The sequence below is a fragment of the Falco cherrug genome, chromosome 6 (genome assembly GCF_023634085.1).
Source record: "Falco cherrug isolate bFalChe1 chromosome 6, bFalChe1.pri, whole genome shotgun sequence".
Taxonomy (NCBI): domain Eukaryota; kingdom Metazoa; phylum Chordata; class Aves; order Falconiformes; family Falconidae; genus Falco; species Falco cherrug.
In genome coordinates this window covers 52,957,530-52,977,497 of record NC_073702.1, presented here as the reverse complement: position 1 = coordinate 52,977,497, position 19,968 = coordinate 52,957,530, and the positions used below count along the sequence as shown (strand labels likewise).

Below are 19,968 nucleotides of genomic sequence, written 5' to 3'. Positions count from 1 at the left end.
ATGTATAGTAGCACCTGAGGCTTGAGACCAACAAGAGAAAAATGTGACTGCGGTGAATGATGAAACTCCTGAATATTTATTCTCATTCCTGCAGTGAACATCCCTCTGCCTGTGGAGCATCTGGAACCCTTCTATGCCTTACTACGGTCCACTGACCTGGAGGTGCAGCAGATGTCCTCCTTGTCCCTTGTCAACTTCTTGCTAGAGGGAAATAGTGAGTAATTAAACCAGACACCTCTCTTCAGGTGAAAAAGTAACCTCTTCAGCCAGACCCAGACAGCAGGATGGCACATCTACACGCCCAGATCTACAGAAATCCAAAGTTGTGTAGGACAAATATTGTGTAGGACACTGACAGGACAGGTGTGAGTCCACTTCTGTCTACAAGCCACATAGATACTGGTGGCACCAGGATATACCAGATTCCTCCAGCTAGGTTATATCATGTGGCAAGAGATCTTGGCTCTGTGTGCAAATGCTGATAAATTATTCCCAGACTGGTGTAGGGACAGCTGTGCTATTCTCATTCTTGGATCAAGAGCCCACTGCTTACCCTTTCAAGCAACAGATACAGCTCTTAGAAATAAATCCTGCCTATGAGACTGATCATTTTCTTGTCATTTATTAGCTGGACTTTGGTCTGAAATTGCTTGTAGAGTAAAAAAAAATAAAATGAAATGTTTAATAGAACTCACTTGTTTCTGTAGCTAATAGGACAAATGTAATTGAGATAGGGTCTGGGAGCTGCAGATGAAAAACTTTCCAGTAAAGTTTATGTTGATAGACAGGGCATGAACACCCCACACCTTCTCAATGGAGTCCTTGTTGCATCTACTACTGCACTCCCTTGCACCTGGGCCACAACAGGTATTCCATCATGCTATCCCATAACAGCAGAAGACAGTCTTCAGTGAAGCTAGCTTTTTTCTTTTCTTTTTTTTTTTTTTTAAAGGACCTTGCTGCAAATAATATCATGTCTCTATTTACAAGTGAAAAATAATATTTAAGGGGTAAACTTCAGAAGAAAAAGGGGTGGGGCTGAGTAAATTATGAACCTATTGGAAAGTTGCAGTTGTGCTTTCCAAAATGAACCTTTCTGGAAACAATTGCTAGCAGAAATATTTTGGACCTTCTGAACTAGAACCTCTGAACATCTCTTACAGGCTTTTATGAGTCTGAAGAGGAACTGAGCAAACCAAGCTAGGGACTGTGAGTGCCTTTCAGGCTGTTTCCATCTTAGGTCTACTTGCATAATCATAATATAGGCCCCCAAAGCAGTCAAAGGAAGATATATTCTTTTCACAAAGGCATTAACTGTTTAATTTTCTGTTTGTCCATTTTTTCTTGCATTTATGAATAGTTGACAAAGAATTAGTTGTCCAGATGGGTTTACTTGAGCCAATTCTGGATCTGCTTGAGTCAGAGGATCCCACTGTCCAGTGTAATTCCTGTGCTTGCACCATGATTTTGGCTGTTTCAGGTGAGTGTGCTGTTCTTTCCCTTTATCCTCTGCGGTGAACTCATTCAACTCTTACCGGGTGTTTCAAGCTGAAACAGTGAAACAACCTATTTGCAGTTGGCTTAAGAGTCACAACATGCAGCAGCAAGTTTTGGTGTTCCACATCATAAATTCAGTCTCTTGAGATTCCAGTTAAGATCTTTTTCCCAGTGTTTCTGACTTTCATTCTCTCGTGATTACAAACCTTTTTCTGATTTCCAACCTAAATTTATTCATGACCAGCTTATCTTAATTACTGTCTACACTGGCTTTTGCTTCAGTAGTTCTGCCTGTGTTGTGTCTATGTTGATGAGGCTTCTCCATTTTACTAGACTGAAAAAAACAAGCTCATTTAAGAATCCTCTTTTAAGTGAGGCTCCTCCATTCAATTTCATAGTCATTCTGGGTGTAAATAACACGTCCCACAAATGGAACATAGCCATTGCATCTGCTGCTTTGTAGTACCACAGACCTCAGGCATTGTTAGAATCCCAAGATATACATAAATGCTGCAGGAGTTCCATTTTGACTTCATCTCTTCTGAAAGAGAGATCACCAGAAACGTGCAGTATTTCAGCTGGGGTATCACCTGTGTCTTTTATTATGGCATCCAGGGAAATATGTTTGGTGGTACATCTCATGATAACACTTGCTTTTTTTGTGATTGCATCATGGTGATGCCATCCTGCAGCTGACTTAGTCTTTTTCCTCCTCTGCTGCTATTTCCAGCAGACACCAATTAATTAAGGGTCTGCAACAAACATTTCCAAGTGCGCATCCCCGCATTTTGTGCTATATGGTTTCATTTTCTTTCTGTTGCTTGTCTTCTAACTTGTCTGTTGTTTGTAAAATATTCCAGTCCTCCACTGCATTGACAGTGCTGCACTCACACTTTTGTATTAACTTTCTGGTTTAAAACCAACTACAAGTCCTTGTGGAATTCCACTTGTAGCTGCCTTCCAAATGGTCATTCCCATTCAGCAAAACTTGATGCCAGCTTGCTTTTTGTAAGTTCCTTATCCATCATGTACTACTTGCATTTGTCACCAACTTCTTTTGCTTAACTGTATTTCAAATCATGATATAGATGTTTTCCTAGCATCCAGACAGATAAGGTCAACCACACTTACCAAAAGAAAGGTTATCACGTTAGTCTGGCTTATTCAACCTTTCGCAAACTGTGTAATTCTACTGTACAAATTGTGTAAAGGCCCGTATAAAAGCCGTGAATAACATTTATTTCCCTTCCTGTAGTGTTTATTCCACCAGTTTCCCTCTTCAGTGTGGGAAGTTGCAATCAGATCTCCCAGGAGGCTGAGAGAAGCATGGTGAAAATGTTACTTCCTCATTTAAGTATTTGTATTGCAAAGTGGGCTTGCATAAGCAGGATCCAACTATATCAAAGTGCTGATTTGCATTTTATCCTTTTTTCCTTTTTTTCTCCCAGGTTTGTAAACACTTTTCCCTTTGAAACTTATTTTTAAGCATTGCATATTAATACGGTCAGGTTGAGAACTCTGTATACTACATTACTTTGTATAGAATGCAAATTGCCTCATTTAAAGTCTAAATTAGGCATGACATCATTAAAATTTTAGGTACCTGGCCCTAGAAGGACTTCTTTATGTATGGTCAGTGAAGCTATGTCCCTAAAGATCTATAGAGAGAGATCCCTTCACCTATTTTTAAGCAGCCCACAGAGAAAGCAAATTGTTTGTGGACCTAAGGGTGTTCCTTGGTTCTGAAGGCACCCTGGCCCTTCTAGATACCTGTCTTTAACCCAGGGTATAGGGAACCCTCAACCACTCCAGATCCAATCCACCTTCATCCTCTGCTGAGGGCAGTCACCTGATGCCTCTGCACACTGCCTTAATTGCCAGTGTACTTCTGAGCACATGTATTTCAAATGAAGCACCCACGGAACTTTCGAACTAGATAGGAAGGCATCTGCTGAACACAGAGGTAGGCAGTCCTACAAGTGCGCAAGCTGGACTGCTGTCTGGGATTTGATCAGCGTTGAGGATCTCTGTCCTGGTTTCACTAGGATTTAGATAGGCTGGATCCATTTATTTCTTTTTCAGACTATATTTAGCTACCACAGCAATGAGAGTAAAGCAAGAGGCAATTCTCTATAGAGTTTATCTTAATTGTAACTCACAGACTCTGGTATCTTAAAGAGGCTGCTTCAGAAAAGTATTCTGTTCAGTTATGTCCTTCGAGTGAGCCATTCGTGCTTCAGAGTGGTTTAAAAAAGATAAAAATGGAAGCACAATCAAAAGTTCTAAATCCAGGAAGGGTAACGTGTCTGAATTCAAGCATTTGTGGAACATGTTGTGTGAAAGAGTGAAGGAAGAGGCAACATCTGAATTCTCAATCTTTTTACCTCTCTTCTTTACTCAATTAATGAGAGTTTACATCACACCAGGCTGGTTTCCATCAGTTGGAGCTGCAAAAAAGAATTTCTGCTTCCGCTGTGGGAAACAAAAGAACAATTTGCAGGCTGATTAGATTGAAGAAAGGCTTGTCTACAAAATTGACCATAATATTTCACCAGAATAATAGCTTCCCACATGGAAAAGCTATTTTTAAATACATGAGTCTTCCCAGAACAATTATTTTGCTCAAAAATTAGTGTATTTTTTTTTCAGAATAAAAGGTATTTCTTTCAGTATAAAATATTCATGTGAAGGCAGAAGAGGACTTATCCTGGAATACTAAACTGATACTGGCTGAACTATACTTGAATAAATATCCTGGATTATCTTGGTGTGTCAGTTCCCCAGTATAGACAGGCTGCAGGTATAGAAATAATGACTTTATTCTCTTAACTCTAAGTTAGTTGGCACCTGAAGAGTTGATCTCATCCAAATACCTTTGCATTTCTTGCTTTCTTCTGCTTCATGTTTCTCTCAGCTAACTTCCAGAGACTGGCCATTGTTTAAACTGTCTAGAAATGTAGGTAAATGAAGAAATAACTCAGCTAAAACTCCTGTGGTCTTCAGTGGCATTTTGGTTCATATAAACAGCGGAAGATGTAGACAGTGAACTTTGCTTTTTCTTTTTATAAAATAATCTGCAGAATATTGTGACATTAAGATAATTTTTTATTGGTCTAATTCCCATTTAAATCTCATCAGCTTCAAAGATCATAATGGCCAACACTTTATTTTTTCAAAATTATGCCACTAGAATGCTTATAAGATACAAATACAGATAACATATAGAAGTAAATAAGACAGTAAAGGGGAGAGGACCATAGCTGTCTCAGTATGGCAGCAGGTTATTTGTTGCAAATGTTTTGATGGCCTTATGGTAGAGGGGTAAGAAAGAGCATGGCGGGATTCTCTTCAGTATGGCACAGCTGAGGCTACCTTCAGTAAGTCCAAAACAAAAGGAGTAGAACTAAAAGCAGATTTTTTTTTCTAAATTGTATTATATTTCATAGCATAGTATAACTTTATCATGTGTAGTATACTTATATACACTGTATATAAACATGCTATATAGCATTTTATAGTATATAGTTAATTTTATAGCCTTATTTAAGTATTACAGGGTGGTTTTTTCCCCCTAGTTTTTCATCCAAGAGTCTCAAGGGACTTTGCAGATCTTGTCTGAATTCTCCCTGTACCTCAGGATGTTGAATACAACTGTACAACTTAACACACTGCCATGCAAGGAAGCATCACCACTTCAGAGAAGCATCATCTTTTCAAATTCCAGTGGTTAAATTAGATTCTGTCTTTAGAAACCACTGCATTGCCTGTAGCTGTCAAAGGACTGACACAGGCACGCTCAAAGAGAGAAACTGTCCCTGAATGTACCCTGCTAAGTTAATTCCGTTTTACCTGCAGTCAGTTACGTAGTTTGTGGTTGGCACACTGTGAGTATCTTGATAGACATACCAGGAGTAAAAGGCAAGTATGGCACTTCACTAACCTGTCTAAAGGGACTTACGGTCCTTTTATTTTAATCATCCCAGTCACATAACAAAAGCATTGAATCAGCTGTGATCGATCTATGGCTAATTCAGAAATCAGGAGTTAGTTTCTTGCCCATTGAGCTCTTGGAATTTTTAACAGTTTCTTTTGCGCATGCAGAGAAATTTTGATATATACCAAAGAGTCAGAGAAGTGAATGCTGAAGAGATCTAGTCTTCTAGTTGTCCTGCTCCTGGCTCACAGTAAGGTGGATTTTTTTTCTTTCTTTCTTTTTCTGGTTCTTTTCTCCAGAGTCCAACCGAGAGGCTATTGGCGCTGCTCGAGGAGTTACACCTCTACTGTCTCTTGCCAATTCCTACGATCCTAGAGTCCAACAAAATGCAGTTGGTGCTATTCTCAACCTCACACAATCAGGTACTTTCTGACTAATTCTTTATCTAAAATTGCTGAAAGAAAATTTCTCACTGGTAAAATGTAATTCAGAAGGGTTAAGGCAAGAATAAAAGCATACCTGAGCAACAAATTATTTCCTTTGCGCATGGCATTCATGTTGATACCATAGGCTGATGATTTAAGTTTGGCCTCTCTTTAGCTAATACAGAGATCCTTTTTGGCTTAGGACCACAAGAGAAAGGCTTGATTTTCAACTCCAACAGGGCTAATGTGCAAGCACTTAAATAATCAGTCAAAGAAATAGGAAAAAAAATCACTTATTAAAGAAATAACTTGGTCTAAAAAATCAGCAGTACATTTGCTGGTACTTTGAAGCAATCTCAGAAGTTTATCCAACAAGGTCAAGCTCTAGGAAAGTTTGGCTGTTATCCCTAACAGTGTTGGAAGATGCAAAATATAACAATTATGGGCCAGACATTAAAGGCTCATTGGGATACCTGCCAACAGCTCTAGCAAAAGCCCTATTTGGTCCTCTGCAATACTATGTGCACTACCATACATTAACTCTGAAACAAACCAGCATTAAATCTCACCTATTTAGATGATATATCATTATTCCACACCGCTAAATGATGCAGTTGTCAGTAATGTGTCTTATCTCTTTGTGGTGGCAGGGAATGGTTGGCAAGAACTTCTACAGTTGACTATTACACTTCTGTTATTATTCAGAGTTTTAAAAAGTTGTTTTTTAAACACAGAAATCATGGTGAATATCATACCTGAGTTTTTTCAGCTTCTGTAACAATGCAGATTCTCAGAACAGTCTTTAGCATAAAACCAGCAAAGGCTTAATTGATCAGACAGCCTGCTAGCCATTTTGCTAAAATGTCTGCACACTGCTATATTGCACAAGCTCTAAATTACATACTCTTCAGTCACACTGATTGGCATATATTTGGACAACATTACCACTCTCTAGAATCCAGTGATTGTGCATATCCCTCTTGGATGGTGCCTCCAGATGAGAGGGTGGGAAGGGGAAAGACACCCTAACAGCACTTTTTTTTTTTTTTTTTTTAATGGCAGAGAAAATCCAACAGGTCCTATGCAAGGAAGGAGCCCTACCAATTCTTGCTTTGCTGCTGGAATCTCCTGACTCGGAAGTGCAGGTATGGGTCAAACAGGTCAGATTTTTAAATAGTAACTGTGACTGTAAGGAGAGCACAAACCACAGCATGTAGAAATGAAAAGGTGGAGAGGAGGGAAGCTTTCTCTGGAGAAGTGGGGAAACATGAGAGCATCATGGTGAAACTCAGATCAGTCAGATAATGTAAATTCAAATAGCTGAATTTGTCTAGCTCCACAGGAGAAAGTTTGTGATGCAGAAGTGCATCTGCTAGCACAGATGAATGCATGCACACAGTTGTTATGCGGTTACCTTCTTGTGCCTTTCAGATCATCAAACAAGTTGCAGACAGGCCTCTTCCTCTGTTGTGGGGTTTGTTGGGGTTTTTTTGCATCCTGACTTTGATCTTCCACTCTTAAGCAATGTTACTAAGTGTTCTGAGAGGCATAACTTGCAAAGATTTTTTTCTTATTATTGGACATATCTGGGAAATCTTCCTATTTTACACCTACCACAGACACCTCTTTGTGACTCTGCCTACTTGAGAGCTGCTCATGGTTCAGAAGTATGCTGATGAAAAACTATGAAGCAGAGTTGCAAACCTTAAAATCCACTAGTTCACTCATTCAGTCCTCTGAGTAGTACAGGATTGTTTCCTCCATTGGTTTTAGTTCTCTCTATTCAGATTTCTTTTAAATGTCTGAAGGGATGGAGCCTCTGAAATTGTTTTCTGCAAACTGTTTCAGCATTATCAACTTTCTGTGAGATTCATCTTAAAATTTCCTTTTCTGAAGTTCAACCTATTTCTTCTAATTATACCTCCCTGGTAATATATACTCTTACACATATAATCCTCCCTATCATTACTGTTTAAATCCTCTGCACACGATCTTGTGGCCTGCTAGGACAATGACTACATCCAGCTTGAGTAAATAAATGTAAACATGTAATGCAGCAGATGCAGATGACCTAAGTTAGGTGCCAGCAGCAGTGTTGTTGCAGCAGCACAGTACATTCCCAAATACCCAGGGTCCTGATGGGTTTGTACAACATACAGTGCCACAGCATGACTGTGTAGCTATACAGATTGCATCACTTTTTCTAGAGGAAGCCCACCTAGGCTGTTATCACATCTACCCAATAAAACACCCTTTAGATGAAAAAGCACTTTATTTTCATCAGCTCTAGATCTGAGAGTTTCTGCAATTTATTTTTATTCTCTTATAACATGTTACTCTGTGACCTCCTCCTCTCCCTCTACTTTTTTCTTGGCTCTCTGCAGTATTACAGCTGTGCTGCCCTAGGCAATGTGGCAGCCAACGTTCAGCACCATGAAGCCATGCTGAGACCTGGCAACAGATTCCTGCTGCGGACACTCATCTCTCTCCTATCCTCTTCTGTGGACAAGGTAAAGCTGTAGCTTTCTCTTTATGTGAAAGGCATCACAGTAGAGCTATAAATGGGCTTCCAGTTTCAGTTTTGCACAATTCTGCTCATCTACTGTACAGGTGCCTATGTGGCATCTTTCCCATGAGAAAAGACATATATTAGAAGATGCATAGCTTCTACAAGGTCAGTGCATGGAGAAAGAGAAGGGAAATCCTTCCACAAGTTGTTCCACAGCCCTGGACACTTCCCTTAGACTAGGATAGTGTGTATTCTTGAAACTAAATGTGTGAAGTTCTTTGACCAGGCTTTCAACTACCTTGGATCATTATTTCTGCAACAGAATGTATCTGAAGCATCTGTTATGGTACTTCTTTTTTTCTTTTTTGGTATCCATAACTTTGATTACATGGCTTCAAAGAATAATATCTTGAAAATTTTGCTTTGTTGGGAACCACACCAACTTCAATAAGCCACAGTACAGGATTTAAAGGGTGGAACCTTAAACGCTGTGTAGGAGGGAGGTGAAAAAAGGCAAAGCAAATGAGCCAGATTCACTCAGTTTTCCTATTTTATCTGACATTCTAAAATAAAGCAACATCTAAACCCCATTGGCTTTTCCTCATCAACAACAGGATGACTGACACTAGAGGAAGTTGAAAAAAAAGTCATCAAAACTCTGGAAAAAAAAAATAATCCCAAAACTTGTTCTCTGAAGATAATGTAATAGCATAGTAGTGCTGTCACATTTATTTTGTATACAATAACCAAGAACATGCATTACTGAAACGCTCTTTTTTCCCCCTCTCATTCTTTGTTTTTTTCTTCCCCCTATTTGGCATAAGCAGGTTTTAAGCCAGGCATGCGTTTGCCTAAGGAATTTGGCTACCAGTGGTAAGCACTATCTTTGAGATAACCAAATCACACTGTTTCTTTTTCTTTCTCTCGCTGCCTTTCAGAGTGAGCACAGTGGGTGGGGAACCTTTCATATTAAAAGCAAAGTGATACCCTATTTTTACATTTTAATTGGGTGTTAAGGGAAGAGGGAGGTGCAGTGCATACACAACTAAATCTGCCTCAGAGCTCCCAAGTAGGGAGAGGAAATATCTGGACAAAGGGAGAGAGACAGCAGAGGTGGTCTTATGCACAAAGCCTTTGCAACTCACTTAAGTTTTTCACCCTTCCATGTTTCCTAAGCATTAGACCTGAGAAGGACAGAAAGTCACCTGGAATTTCTGCTTGAGTGGGGACCTGCCTTCTCCCAAGGCATGAATCTGTCTATCATTAAATAAAATTTTCTTCTCCCAAGCATTTGTCATTCTCTTAAAAAAAAATCCTCTCAAATGCCCAAGATCTGTTTCTATGGCATCCTTGGGAGGTGAAAGGAGTGGACTGGCATGTTCAACACTAGAGCCCTAGGGTCCAGAGCAGGGTTGTTCATCTAGAAAATGTAGAGGTGCTTAATTTTCAAGCAGTCACAACTTCGGTGGAGCTGGGAGTGAAGGAGCTGCTGCACTGCTCCTTGGCATGCTTGAAAAAGCCCTGGTCTGCTTGGCCTTTCAGGACTGCTGCTCCATCTGCAGGCATTGGCACTTGTTTTAGTGCTCCAAAGCACTTGTCGAGGTTGAAGGGACAAGTGGGGTATAAGGATTCAGGCAGTATGGCTGATCTGTTCCCTGGCTAACCATAACTCTGCAAGATAGGTGGTGCTTGGGGAGGTCTTCCCGTCTGTAAGACCTTCTTACTGGGTCTTATGCCAATGAAGGAACCAGAAAATTCCCCTCCTTTCTTCTTGCTGAAGTCCAGACACAAACTGAAGGGTGCCCAAACCTACGTTCTGCTCTCAAGCCTCCTTTGGCAAAAGGAGCCAGAACAAAGGAGGGTTTGTATTTATAACCGAACATCCAGCATTATCCTAGCCCAAGGAGACGGCAAGGTCCCCTCTACACTGAGGCACAGACAAGTGTTTGAAGTTGGGGCCGGAATGCCTCCTCATGGTGCTGTGAAGCTCCCTGACCTTGGTTGTCTTCCCAAACCAGCAGACATCCAGGCTGAGATGGTTGCTGAGGATGTCCTGTCCAAGCTGCGCTCTCTCCTGGCATCTGGCAGCGAGGACGTGTGCCGTGCCTCCATCGCTCTGCTTTGGATACTGTCTCAACACCCACACAACCAGGTAGGGGAGGTCATTTCCCAAGACCAGAGGGGAAAGCGTAGTTCTGGCCACCACCTGGTGTCATGCTCCATTTTGGCAAAACTGCATACAAAAGGCATTTTGAGAATGACCAGTAGGCTCTGTGAGACTTCCCAACCCTTCTGTCACCTGCCCAAAGTAACGAGGTTTTGTCTGGTGCACCTCTGCTGTCACTAACTACCTGAGGAGCCTACCTGTTGTGAGCGGGATCCAAAGGATCCTGTAGTTAATCAGATCGCCTGTAAGGGGACCAAGGGAAGGGTAGAGGAGCAGATGGGTGTCTGACACCTTGGGTGCATGGACACTGCATAGCATCGTGAGGGACCGTAACCATAGGGGCAGCTGAGGAAGTTATTCCTTGGTAACAAAGCTTCACACTGAAAAGCAGATAAACCAATTAAATGCGTGCATTTAAAGTGCATCAGTGCAAAATAAAGTGCAAAAAAACCCCTTTCTTACATGGACAGTTACTTAAGAGTACCTTTGCATAAATTCAACATCTTTTAAATTTGGATCGAGGCAGAAAGGGAGGTGCATACAATTTGAAGTCCTGTCTGTCTTTAGCTAATTCACTAGGACTTTCCTGTGTCTCATCGCATCTCAGTTACAGAACGGTTCTTTTGCTCATGTTCAGGGTAAACACCACCATTAACCATGCAACACTATGCAAATACATGAAGAAGTCTGACTAGAAATAAACTACAGCAAATAAACAAAACAGGCATTCCTTCAGTACTTTAGTACTACAGTACTAACACTGTACTTTCATCCTCTCCGCGTAAAACCGCAAAACCAGTAGGTAGTAAACTGACAAATTATTATGATTTTTAAATGTGCTTTTCCATTACAGTAATTAAAAACATCCTGAGGAACATGGATATGAAATGGTTTTTGATAGGTAGATAAAGCAAAAAAAAAAAAAAAGAACCTTTCCTGCCATGTTGCTTTAAGCAGTAGTGACAGTCTGAGTAACCACAGCTGGGCTTAGGGGCTCCTCGTGGCTGAAATACGCTCAGCTTGATTTGAAATTTCCTCCGGATATTGGAAGCCTGATGTCCTTACATCTCAGTTGCACGTACGTAGTTTTCCAAAGGCACTGTGGGTTTGTAGGTTTTGTGCTGGCTACATTCGCACCAAACACCCTCATTGCCTGTCAAACTGCCTCATGCAATCAAAACACAATTTGCTCTCAACAAGCTTACAATTGAAATACATTAAGTTAGTTGGAGGCTATTTGCAGGGTAAAAATGTTACTCAGTGTGAGGCATTATGCTGGAACATTGTCCCCACCCACATTTGCTTTTCTTGCCTCCGAACACCATTTGCCCTTTTTGTTCTCCCTGCAAGGAGTATCCACAGCTCCCTTCCTCCCCGATCCTGAAATGTGTCCTTACCAGCGCTTCAGCCCCCCAGCTACAAGGGGCACATGGCACCGTGTCAGTGGGAACAAAGGTGTTGGGAGCTCAGTCTTGTTACACCAGCAGTGAAACAGCCCATGCTGCACGGGGGAACAGGGTCAGCAGCAGGAGGCTGGAAAGCAAAGCATTGCCCTTGGGGGTTTATTCTCCATTGAGAAGTATCCGAGTCTCCAAATTTGTTTTAGTGAGCAAACACGGCTGTCCCTGACTACTGAATGTTGCTGCTTTGTGCAAGTGAGCCCTGGGCACTCTGAGAAGAGGCTGACCTCTCCTCACTCATATCCTGCCTCCCCACCTCCAGGCCGTTTCTGGCCTGTTTTTCAAATCCTTTCAAGGTTTCTTTCTCCAACTCGGGCTGAATACTCTGTGAGTGAAAAGAGGGACTTCTCCATGGGAACAGCTGTTGGAAAACAAACCACCAAACAAAGCTAATCTTTACAACCAAGTCAAGTGAGGCTTGAATTATTACAAATACTACCGAGGATACAATAGGGCAGAATTCATCTGCCCTTTCGTTACCATGAAGCAAACCCCCAGGAATGCTTCACAGGAGCTCCTCTCCCTGCTTAAGCCTCTTCTTTGTGATCCCCTGGCTGGGCTGTTGAACGCAATTCCCGGCAAGCACTTGAAAACTTCCCTCTTGCAGGGGGAACTTTATTCAGTTCTCCCAAGGACAGCACAACCCTGAAACACTAAAGAAAGAGTCAAGTGTTGTAAGAAAACAGCCATTTAAATCATACTCCTTTGAGCAAAGACCTGGAAGTCAGGATGGCAGGCATCCGTCTATTCCAGATGATGCCACCGATTTTCCACTCCAGGTACAAAATAACTTCGCATTCCCATCTCGCTACCTGGTAAACAGGGGATAATATTAATCTTGGCAAGAAAACCCTGGATAAGGGGTACAAGTGCAGCATTGCAATTGTAAGTGCAGTGGCTGCTGGAATGCTTTTCCTTGGTGTGCTTTTTTTGTTGTTTTGGTTTGGTTTGTTTTTTTTTTTTTTTCTTTAGTCTTGGGCGAGGTGAGATCAATATCCATCTGAGCCACCAGATCCATTTTTACTCAGTTTTCTCATATTTCCTTCATGCTGCGCGGGATTGAGCCAGAAAACAAAATCTGGATCCCAACCATACGCCAGCCAAAAAAAGAGGTTCAGCAAAATTTAGAGTAATATCACTTGCTAATGTAGGTCCTAAATAAGTGGAAGAGCTCGGCAGGGAAGTCATTATATATTAGAAAGTTCATTTATAGTCCGTAGAAAATTTCCTCCTCTCAGGCTGTAGCAAATCAAATAAGGGTACTGTTAGTTGATGGGATTATACAGAAAAGAGGACAGTTAGTCCAGAAGCATAGAACAGTCACCGATGGTAATTTAACTGGATTATCTAAAATTATATTATTTCTTCCTTTGAAGGGAAGCAAAAATAAAACCAGAGAAAATGTACAGCTATATCTGCATATAGGTTTCTTTAAATGCCCTGAGTTTAGGCACAGCACTGCCCTTTCCATCTATTTTCATGTTTTATTTTAGGATTGCTGGTTGTGACAGTGCTTAAAATGAATGTACGTGAAGATGTCAGCTGATATCAAAAGAAAATAAGATGCACTTTTGCAATTCAACCTAAGTGAAAGCAAGATGCAAGCTAAACTAATTCTTAAAGACATCTGCCTTTCAGCACTGCTTCAGTGATCCTGACATTTCACAGGTTTCAGAATTATGTGATTTTCTCAACTGTATATAGTAGCAATGATTTGTTTTGTCTTGAACACTCTCTCTAATTGAATAATGTCTCAAATTCTAATTTCTAAGTAGCAAAAATAATATAGTTAATTGCTAACAAATGTAAGAATGGTATAAAGAACTCAAAATTCCTAAGGGAAAGAGGCTAAAAGAAAAAATGCTCCCAAAGGGAAATCTTTTGCTTTTAACTGCAGACCCCACCCAGAGCCTGTTGAGATCAGGTTTCTTTTATAGAACAGCCGTGCCTCCTTAATCCACACTGTTATTGAGGAAACTACCTGGGCAGTAATCCAAACTCAGAAGATCTGATTCAATTAATATTAGTGGTGATTGGAGGAAGACCACATTCCCAGAGAGAGGGACTCAGTAAAGTCCCTCTAGAATATCCATCAGACAGCAGATAAATGTATTTATAAACTCGGAAGATGCTGTTCAGAACGTGTTACTAAAGTGATGCCTGATTACAAACTGATCTAAATATACGGTCCATTATTGTAGGTGAGGTAAATTGCCGAGGTACTCAAGGACACACCACTGCTGCTACTTCACTGTGTACTTTTGCCTTTCACACCTACCCTGACCACTTCTCCTTCCAGTCAGGATCACACATCCTTCCCCTGACTACCGACAACCTCTGGGAAGCGTTTGATACAAACGAAAGTAAAGTACTGGAACCGAAAGACTCCAGCTTTACATAGCAAGTGCTCTGTAGATCAGTGCCAGTCAGTAGACCATGTTTTGAGAGAAAAAGCACTGGACCCAGCTGCTACACCATTGGTTTAAATGAGCCAAGTAATGCTTTTCTTTCAGAGCTAAGATCTGTCTATCCATCCACAGTTGTTGCATTGTGTTGTCTGTACTGGATGTAACTGAGATACCAGTTGCTCTTCTCAGGACATTCTGGCATGTGCGGAGCTACTGCAGAGCCTGGGGATGCTGCTGTCAGCACACAAAACAGACCCTGTGATTGTTGGCCATGCTGCTTGTATCATCAAAAACCTGAGCCTTTCCAAAAACAGACAGGTAGGTACCCAGTACTTTTTAATGGAACTATACCCTGGGAGTTTGCACTTATATTTACATCAAATCTGCATTACCCACAGAAAAAAAATAATTTTAAATGAAACATACCCCAAGGATACTCTACACAAAATTGTCTGTATGAATAAAAGGACCTGATGTGCCATAATGAAAGGGGGTTTTACTCATATTTTCCTAAAATAATACAAAAATGCTAATGAAAATAAGAAATGTCTAATTTTTCCTATGAATAATGTGGTTACCTAATTTGAATAACTGCATCACAGGTATAAAACATACTTCTAGCAAAGACATTCCATACTAATTAAAGAAACCATCCAGGAAATGCCGAGGTTTGTTATAAACTGAATCCTTATTTCCTAACTCCTACTCTTTGGCTGCCCTTAGTTATCCACTTATGGTGTTCAACACTGATCTAATTTCACTGCCAGTTTTTTTTAATATAACCCCAGATATTGAATGTTCATTTTTGCTGGTTGGCAAGATACTAATTGTGCTGAGATGCTATGAAGACCTCTATTGTTGACTTTGCTTCTAACGCAATCCATATCAACGGATACATTTCCTTTCTCCCTGCCTTTTAAGAGTACCTTGATCAAACAGTACCACTAGTAACAATCAATACTGGGGGGAAAACCCAACCCAAATCCTTGTCTCTGCTTTGCCCCACTTTCTAGTACACACTTTTGGAGACTCAGTTCCTTTTTTCCTCTTTGTTCATGATCCAATTACCATTAGTTCCAGAGATTTAAACTAGCCAAAAGGAAGACTATTTCCAATATTTTTTGTCACTTATACTAAGATAAGAATTACATGAATTTCTGATAATTGTGAAATTCATTTTTGCAGGGAAATAGATTCCCTCTAACTTGACAGCCCAGAGTAAAAGTAGAAATGGACCATCCTTTCCAAGTTTGCTTTAAAAAAATTGCCATATTTGTCACTTAAAACCTGTGACTGTTCTGTTATCAACAGGAAGCTGGTTCACCTTCATAAAACTTTATAATGTATAGAGTACCTAGCTCTCACTGCATAAGTGAATCCACAGACATGAGTAGGGGTGCCAGGTTTCCAGGGTCATTTCTAAGGAACCATCCCTAAAATACATGAGTCCTTGGCACAAGAGGGAAAAAAGTTTTTATACCAACAGGACATGAACAGAGTATGGGAGCTTGAAAGGCAGCAGTCTTTAATCCAGCTTCAACCTCTAAGCAGCAAGTTAAAAAACTACAGCATAAAATGAGCACACAAAAAATGACAGTGCCTTTTGTTGATAGACACCTGAGCTCCCTTATGGAAGCGTGAGCAGCTTTCATTATTAGGACCTCCCAGAGAGCCGATAACTTTGTGATTCAACTTCACTATAAGCAGTCACCTCCAGGTAACTCATTCAGGACTCATTTCTTGGTCTCATGTGTTTTTTATCCAGGTCAGCTACAGGCTAAATCTCCTTTCTGTTTTTAACTTACTCTTTAAAATATATATCCCAGTACAGAGACGTGCTGTCCAACACTACTTTTAGCATAGCAGATTCAACCTAAAAAATAATGGATACACAGAAATGTTTAATTCATAACATTTCTCTCCAGAAACAGAACTCACCTTTGCTAGCGAGAGATCAGCTCATATTTCTGCAGATGAGAGCATTTCAACACCAGAAAGTTTTCAAAGCCCTGGAGGCAATAAAAGAAATAGAAAAATGTCCACGTTTCCCAATGCTTTGCCCTGTAGCACTCAGCTTATTCACCTCTGCAGCAAGACTTGAGCAAATGACATCTTAATACTAACATACAGCCTGCTACAGCAGCAGTAGGTCAGGGAAGTCTCTGAGCTCAGAGTGATCTGTGATCGTGAGAACATCCCACAGAGCAAGCCCTGAGAATGCCTAAAATCAGGTGATCTCTGAACAATCCAAAGTGTTTGCACCTGGTGGTTGTAGCTCTGGGAGGAGATGTCTCCATTATCGATGTTTTAGCCCTCAGTATTGCTTAGTTGGTCAGTGCTTCTGAAGTCCTCAGACACCACTAAAACATAATGGAAGTGCTAAACGTGAGTCTCTTTCTTGTTGCAGAGAATCACTGAAAGCCCATGTGTTGAAGGTCTTCTCCAGACCATGCTTTCTACCAGCATTCAAGAAGACTCGCTTTGTTATGTGACATCTTGCCTTGCTGAGCTAGCAAAGCAAGGTAGGGAAGCAACCCCACTATAAATAACTTAATCTGAGAAGTGTATGTATCCTTTATTAATCCTAATGATGATGAAGCACAGCGGGTATGTACAGCCCAGGTCTTTCCCTTTAAATTCATGGAGAGTTTTGCCGTAAGCTTCAAGAGGTGCAAGATCTGACTCACTGGCAGGACACATGGGCTCCATTGTTAGTGCTTGTTTCTGTTGAACTGCTTAAAATTTTTTATTCAAAATTCTTTGTGCTGAAGTTCACTGCTGTGTGCGGCCTGTCTACTTTACTTGTAATGCCACCCAGTTTCTCCAGCTGAATTAATTTCACAATAGCAGGAACTAATATAAGAAGAGAAAGACTAAAATACAACATGGCTTTCTCTTTTAATTTTTTTTTGCACATAGATTTTACAAGAGATCCCAGATTAGCACCTGTGGAAGGTACGGCTCTTCTCATGGCAGAGGGGATCAGTGTAAATTTTCCCAGCCTGCTCCAGCATTGGATACTCTTTGTTGAATTTTTCATCATTTTTATCTGTTTTAACTGCCATGCAACTGGTGACATGTCACATTTAATTTTGCAGGAGGTGCCCAGCAGCTGCTGGGCAGACTGAGCCCACTAAGCAAGAGCAGATCTCATTCACGAAGTGATTCATCCATTCTTTGAGAACACAAAGCCAACAGAATAAAAATCCATCAGCCTTTCCATGAATTACATCTGTGGCCCTAGCTTACTGAGAGCATAACCTCAGGACACGACCCTTTTTTACAACCTAAACATACTTACTGCACAAGTTCAGCACTTATTTTGCTTCTCCAGCTGCATGAAGGGTTTCCTATTTAGGCAGTATGGTTTCTGGCAGACCTCTCACCTTCATTTCTTCAACACTAGACTTTCAGTTTACAGGCTACTCTCTTACCTCTCTGTCTTCCAGAAGGAGCCATGTTACGCATGGTCCAATGGATGGATGAACCCTTGACAAAGTGCTTAGTGAGACTGGCTGGCCATCTGGAACATACCGAGCCATCCTTCCATGCTGCCTCCATCATCCAGCACATGATAGGTCACGGTAACTGTCACACAGCATTAACTGTGCTTTCAAAGAGATTTATGGCTGGCTGGAGTGAAATGAGCCTTTTCCCAAACGAGTTAACTGTCAGGCACCAAGCAACCTTTACATTCCTATAGCATCCTCTGTCTGGTGTCTACAAATTTGTTAGCATAAAAGCACCCGCAGTCACCCTTCAAATACTCATAACAGAGTGCTTGAGTGCATGAGAAAGCCCAGGGATGAAAATGGACCATAAATAAAGATCTGATTCAGGTGTTTGTTGCCTTCCTCAAGCACTACCATTCTGCAGGTCTAGTCTGTAGCCAGTTCTGAAGTCCTTAAAAACAACGTAAGTAGGAAGGTGGGCAAGTGTAAAATACTCCTTACCAAGGGAAAGATGAGAACATGTTTCAGACAAGAGTCATCGTTTCATCTGTTTGACCCTCCTTCTCAGTGTATCCGAAGTGATAGCATTCCCCACAGATGGGAGCAGAGGTTGGTAGAGGCAACTCCAATGGGGTGGTTGTGTTCCAGAATTTTAGTTCAGCTCTGTTCCCTGACCAGCAAGAGGAAAGCACCTTACTGAACCAGACACTGCTGTTACCATTGTAGACTAGATTAGCGGGAGCAGTGAGGTGGCTTTTAAAAATGCAGCCTGTTTTTTTAAGTTTCAGTGAGAGAGAATGAAAAGAACATTATTTTTACCTGCAGAAACAAACATTACATAGCTTAATATACTCATCCTATGCAGATGAGACTCTTTAAGACTTGCAAGAAAAAGGTGTTCAGATGATTCTTACCATGGTTTCTAGAAAAGCATGGTTAGATTTTAGATGCGAGAGAAACTGAAGTTTGTGATGAGTCTCCAATAAGGGAAAAACACAAACCTATTTGAGTTCTACCATGGAGGATTTGCAACAGGGCAGACTGTCAAGTAGCGAACAGAGTCCAACAGCACAATCGCGTGATGGATAGGTTAGCACATCAGGCTGATCAGTCTGTCAATCAGCACGCACCTCGCACGAGGACCAGCTTCCTGGCACAGCAGCCCACTCAGCGTTTTATTTACCTGAAGTATCAGCAATACCATTAGAGGCTATAGTACATGGAACTTCTTTGCTGTTCTTTGCAGTAACATTGGTTGTAGCTGAAGGTAGGCAAGTCATAATGACCTGAAATGTTATTACAAAAATCAGTTTTCATAATGTTTTATTAATCTCCAGTCATTCTCCTGATTATGCAGAAAAAACAATGCTTTTGTTGAAGTGTCACATCGGAGATCTTCAGGCCTACCTCAAGAAATTTCTTACCCACCAAGAGATCCGCTTTCAGCAGCTGGGCATCTCTACGTTCTGCAGACTGCGGGAAGGTAGGTCCTTCATGCTGGGATGAGCCCCCAGCGCGCTGCCAGACGCTGCCTACTCCTGTCAGTGGGAAACAGGCACTGCATTATAGCAAAAATCACGGTGCTGGGCAGCTTCCTCTGGGGACTGGCTCAGTTCACTTAAGCAAACAGAATAATCTCAAGGGTAGCTGTTACCTTACCTGTTTTTAAGTAACGAAGAGTATAATGGTCAAGGCAGCATATTTTTGTTTGTTTGCTTTAAAACCAAAGGCTTTCTGGTCAGCCAGGAAACAGGACATCACGTACAGATGTTGTTATCTAATATAAGAATGTCTGGCACTAGATGCAACCTAAAAGCTTTTAAAATATAAATTTAGTTTATTTTGATAAAGCAAGCAAACAAGCAAATTGCATGATTAGCTGGTATTAAAGCTGAGAAATCTCACATCTCTTTCCTACTTAACATACTGTTCCTTAGTTTTTCTTTTTCCCTTTTTCATTAGTGTTTTTTGGTTTTGGGTAGAAGTTGAGTACAGATGGGAGCTGTAATATGGTAATAAATGTATATAGCATGTATCTTCACATACGTAGAGCCAGAGCCTGCTATATTGATAGGCTGAATTTGGCAAACTGAGGTTTAAATGTCTGGACCAGGAG

At 40.9% G+C, this 19,968-nt stretch overlaps 1 protein-coding gene across 5 annotated transcripts in view; it reads left to right on the top strand.

Moving 5' to 3' along the window:
* Positions 1-19,968, top strand: part of LOC102050487 (uncharacterized) — a 34,084-nt gene that overhangs the window by 10,520 nt on the left and 3,596 nt on the right. For 4 of the 5 annotated variants that reach the window (XM_055713629.1, XM_027809913.2, XM_055713628.1 and 1 more), the window contains 11 exons: positions 95-214; positions 1,361-1,480; positions 5,731-5,853; positions 6,919-7,001; positions 8,241-8,366; positions 9,193-9,238; positions 10,384-10,517; positions 14,590-14,718; positions 16,808-16,922; positions 17,850-17,984; positions 19,210-19,335. In XM_055713629.1, the coding sequence (XP_055569604.1) occupies positions 95-214; positions 1,361-1,480; positions 5,731-5,853; positions 6,919-7,001; positions 8,241-8,366; positions 9,193-9,238; positions 10,384-10,517; positions 14,590-14,718; positions 16,808-16,922; positions 17,850-17,984; positions 19,210-19,335 (1,257 nt within the window). The remainder of the gene's footprint in view (positions 1-94; positions 215-1,360; positions 1,481-5,730; positions 5,854-6,918; positions 7,002-8,240; positions 8,367-9,192; positions 9,239-10,383; positions 10,518-14,589; positions 14,719-16,807; positions 16,923-17,849; positions 17,985-19,209; positions 19,336-19,968) is intronic. The other variant, XM_055713630.1, reaches the window with a different exon arrangement.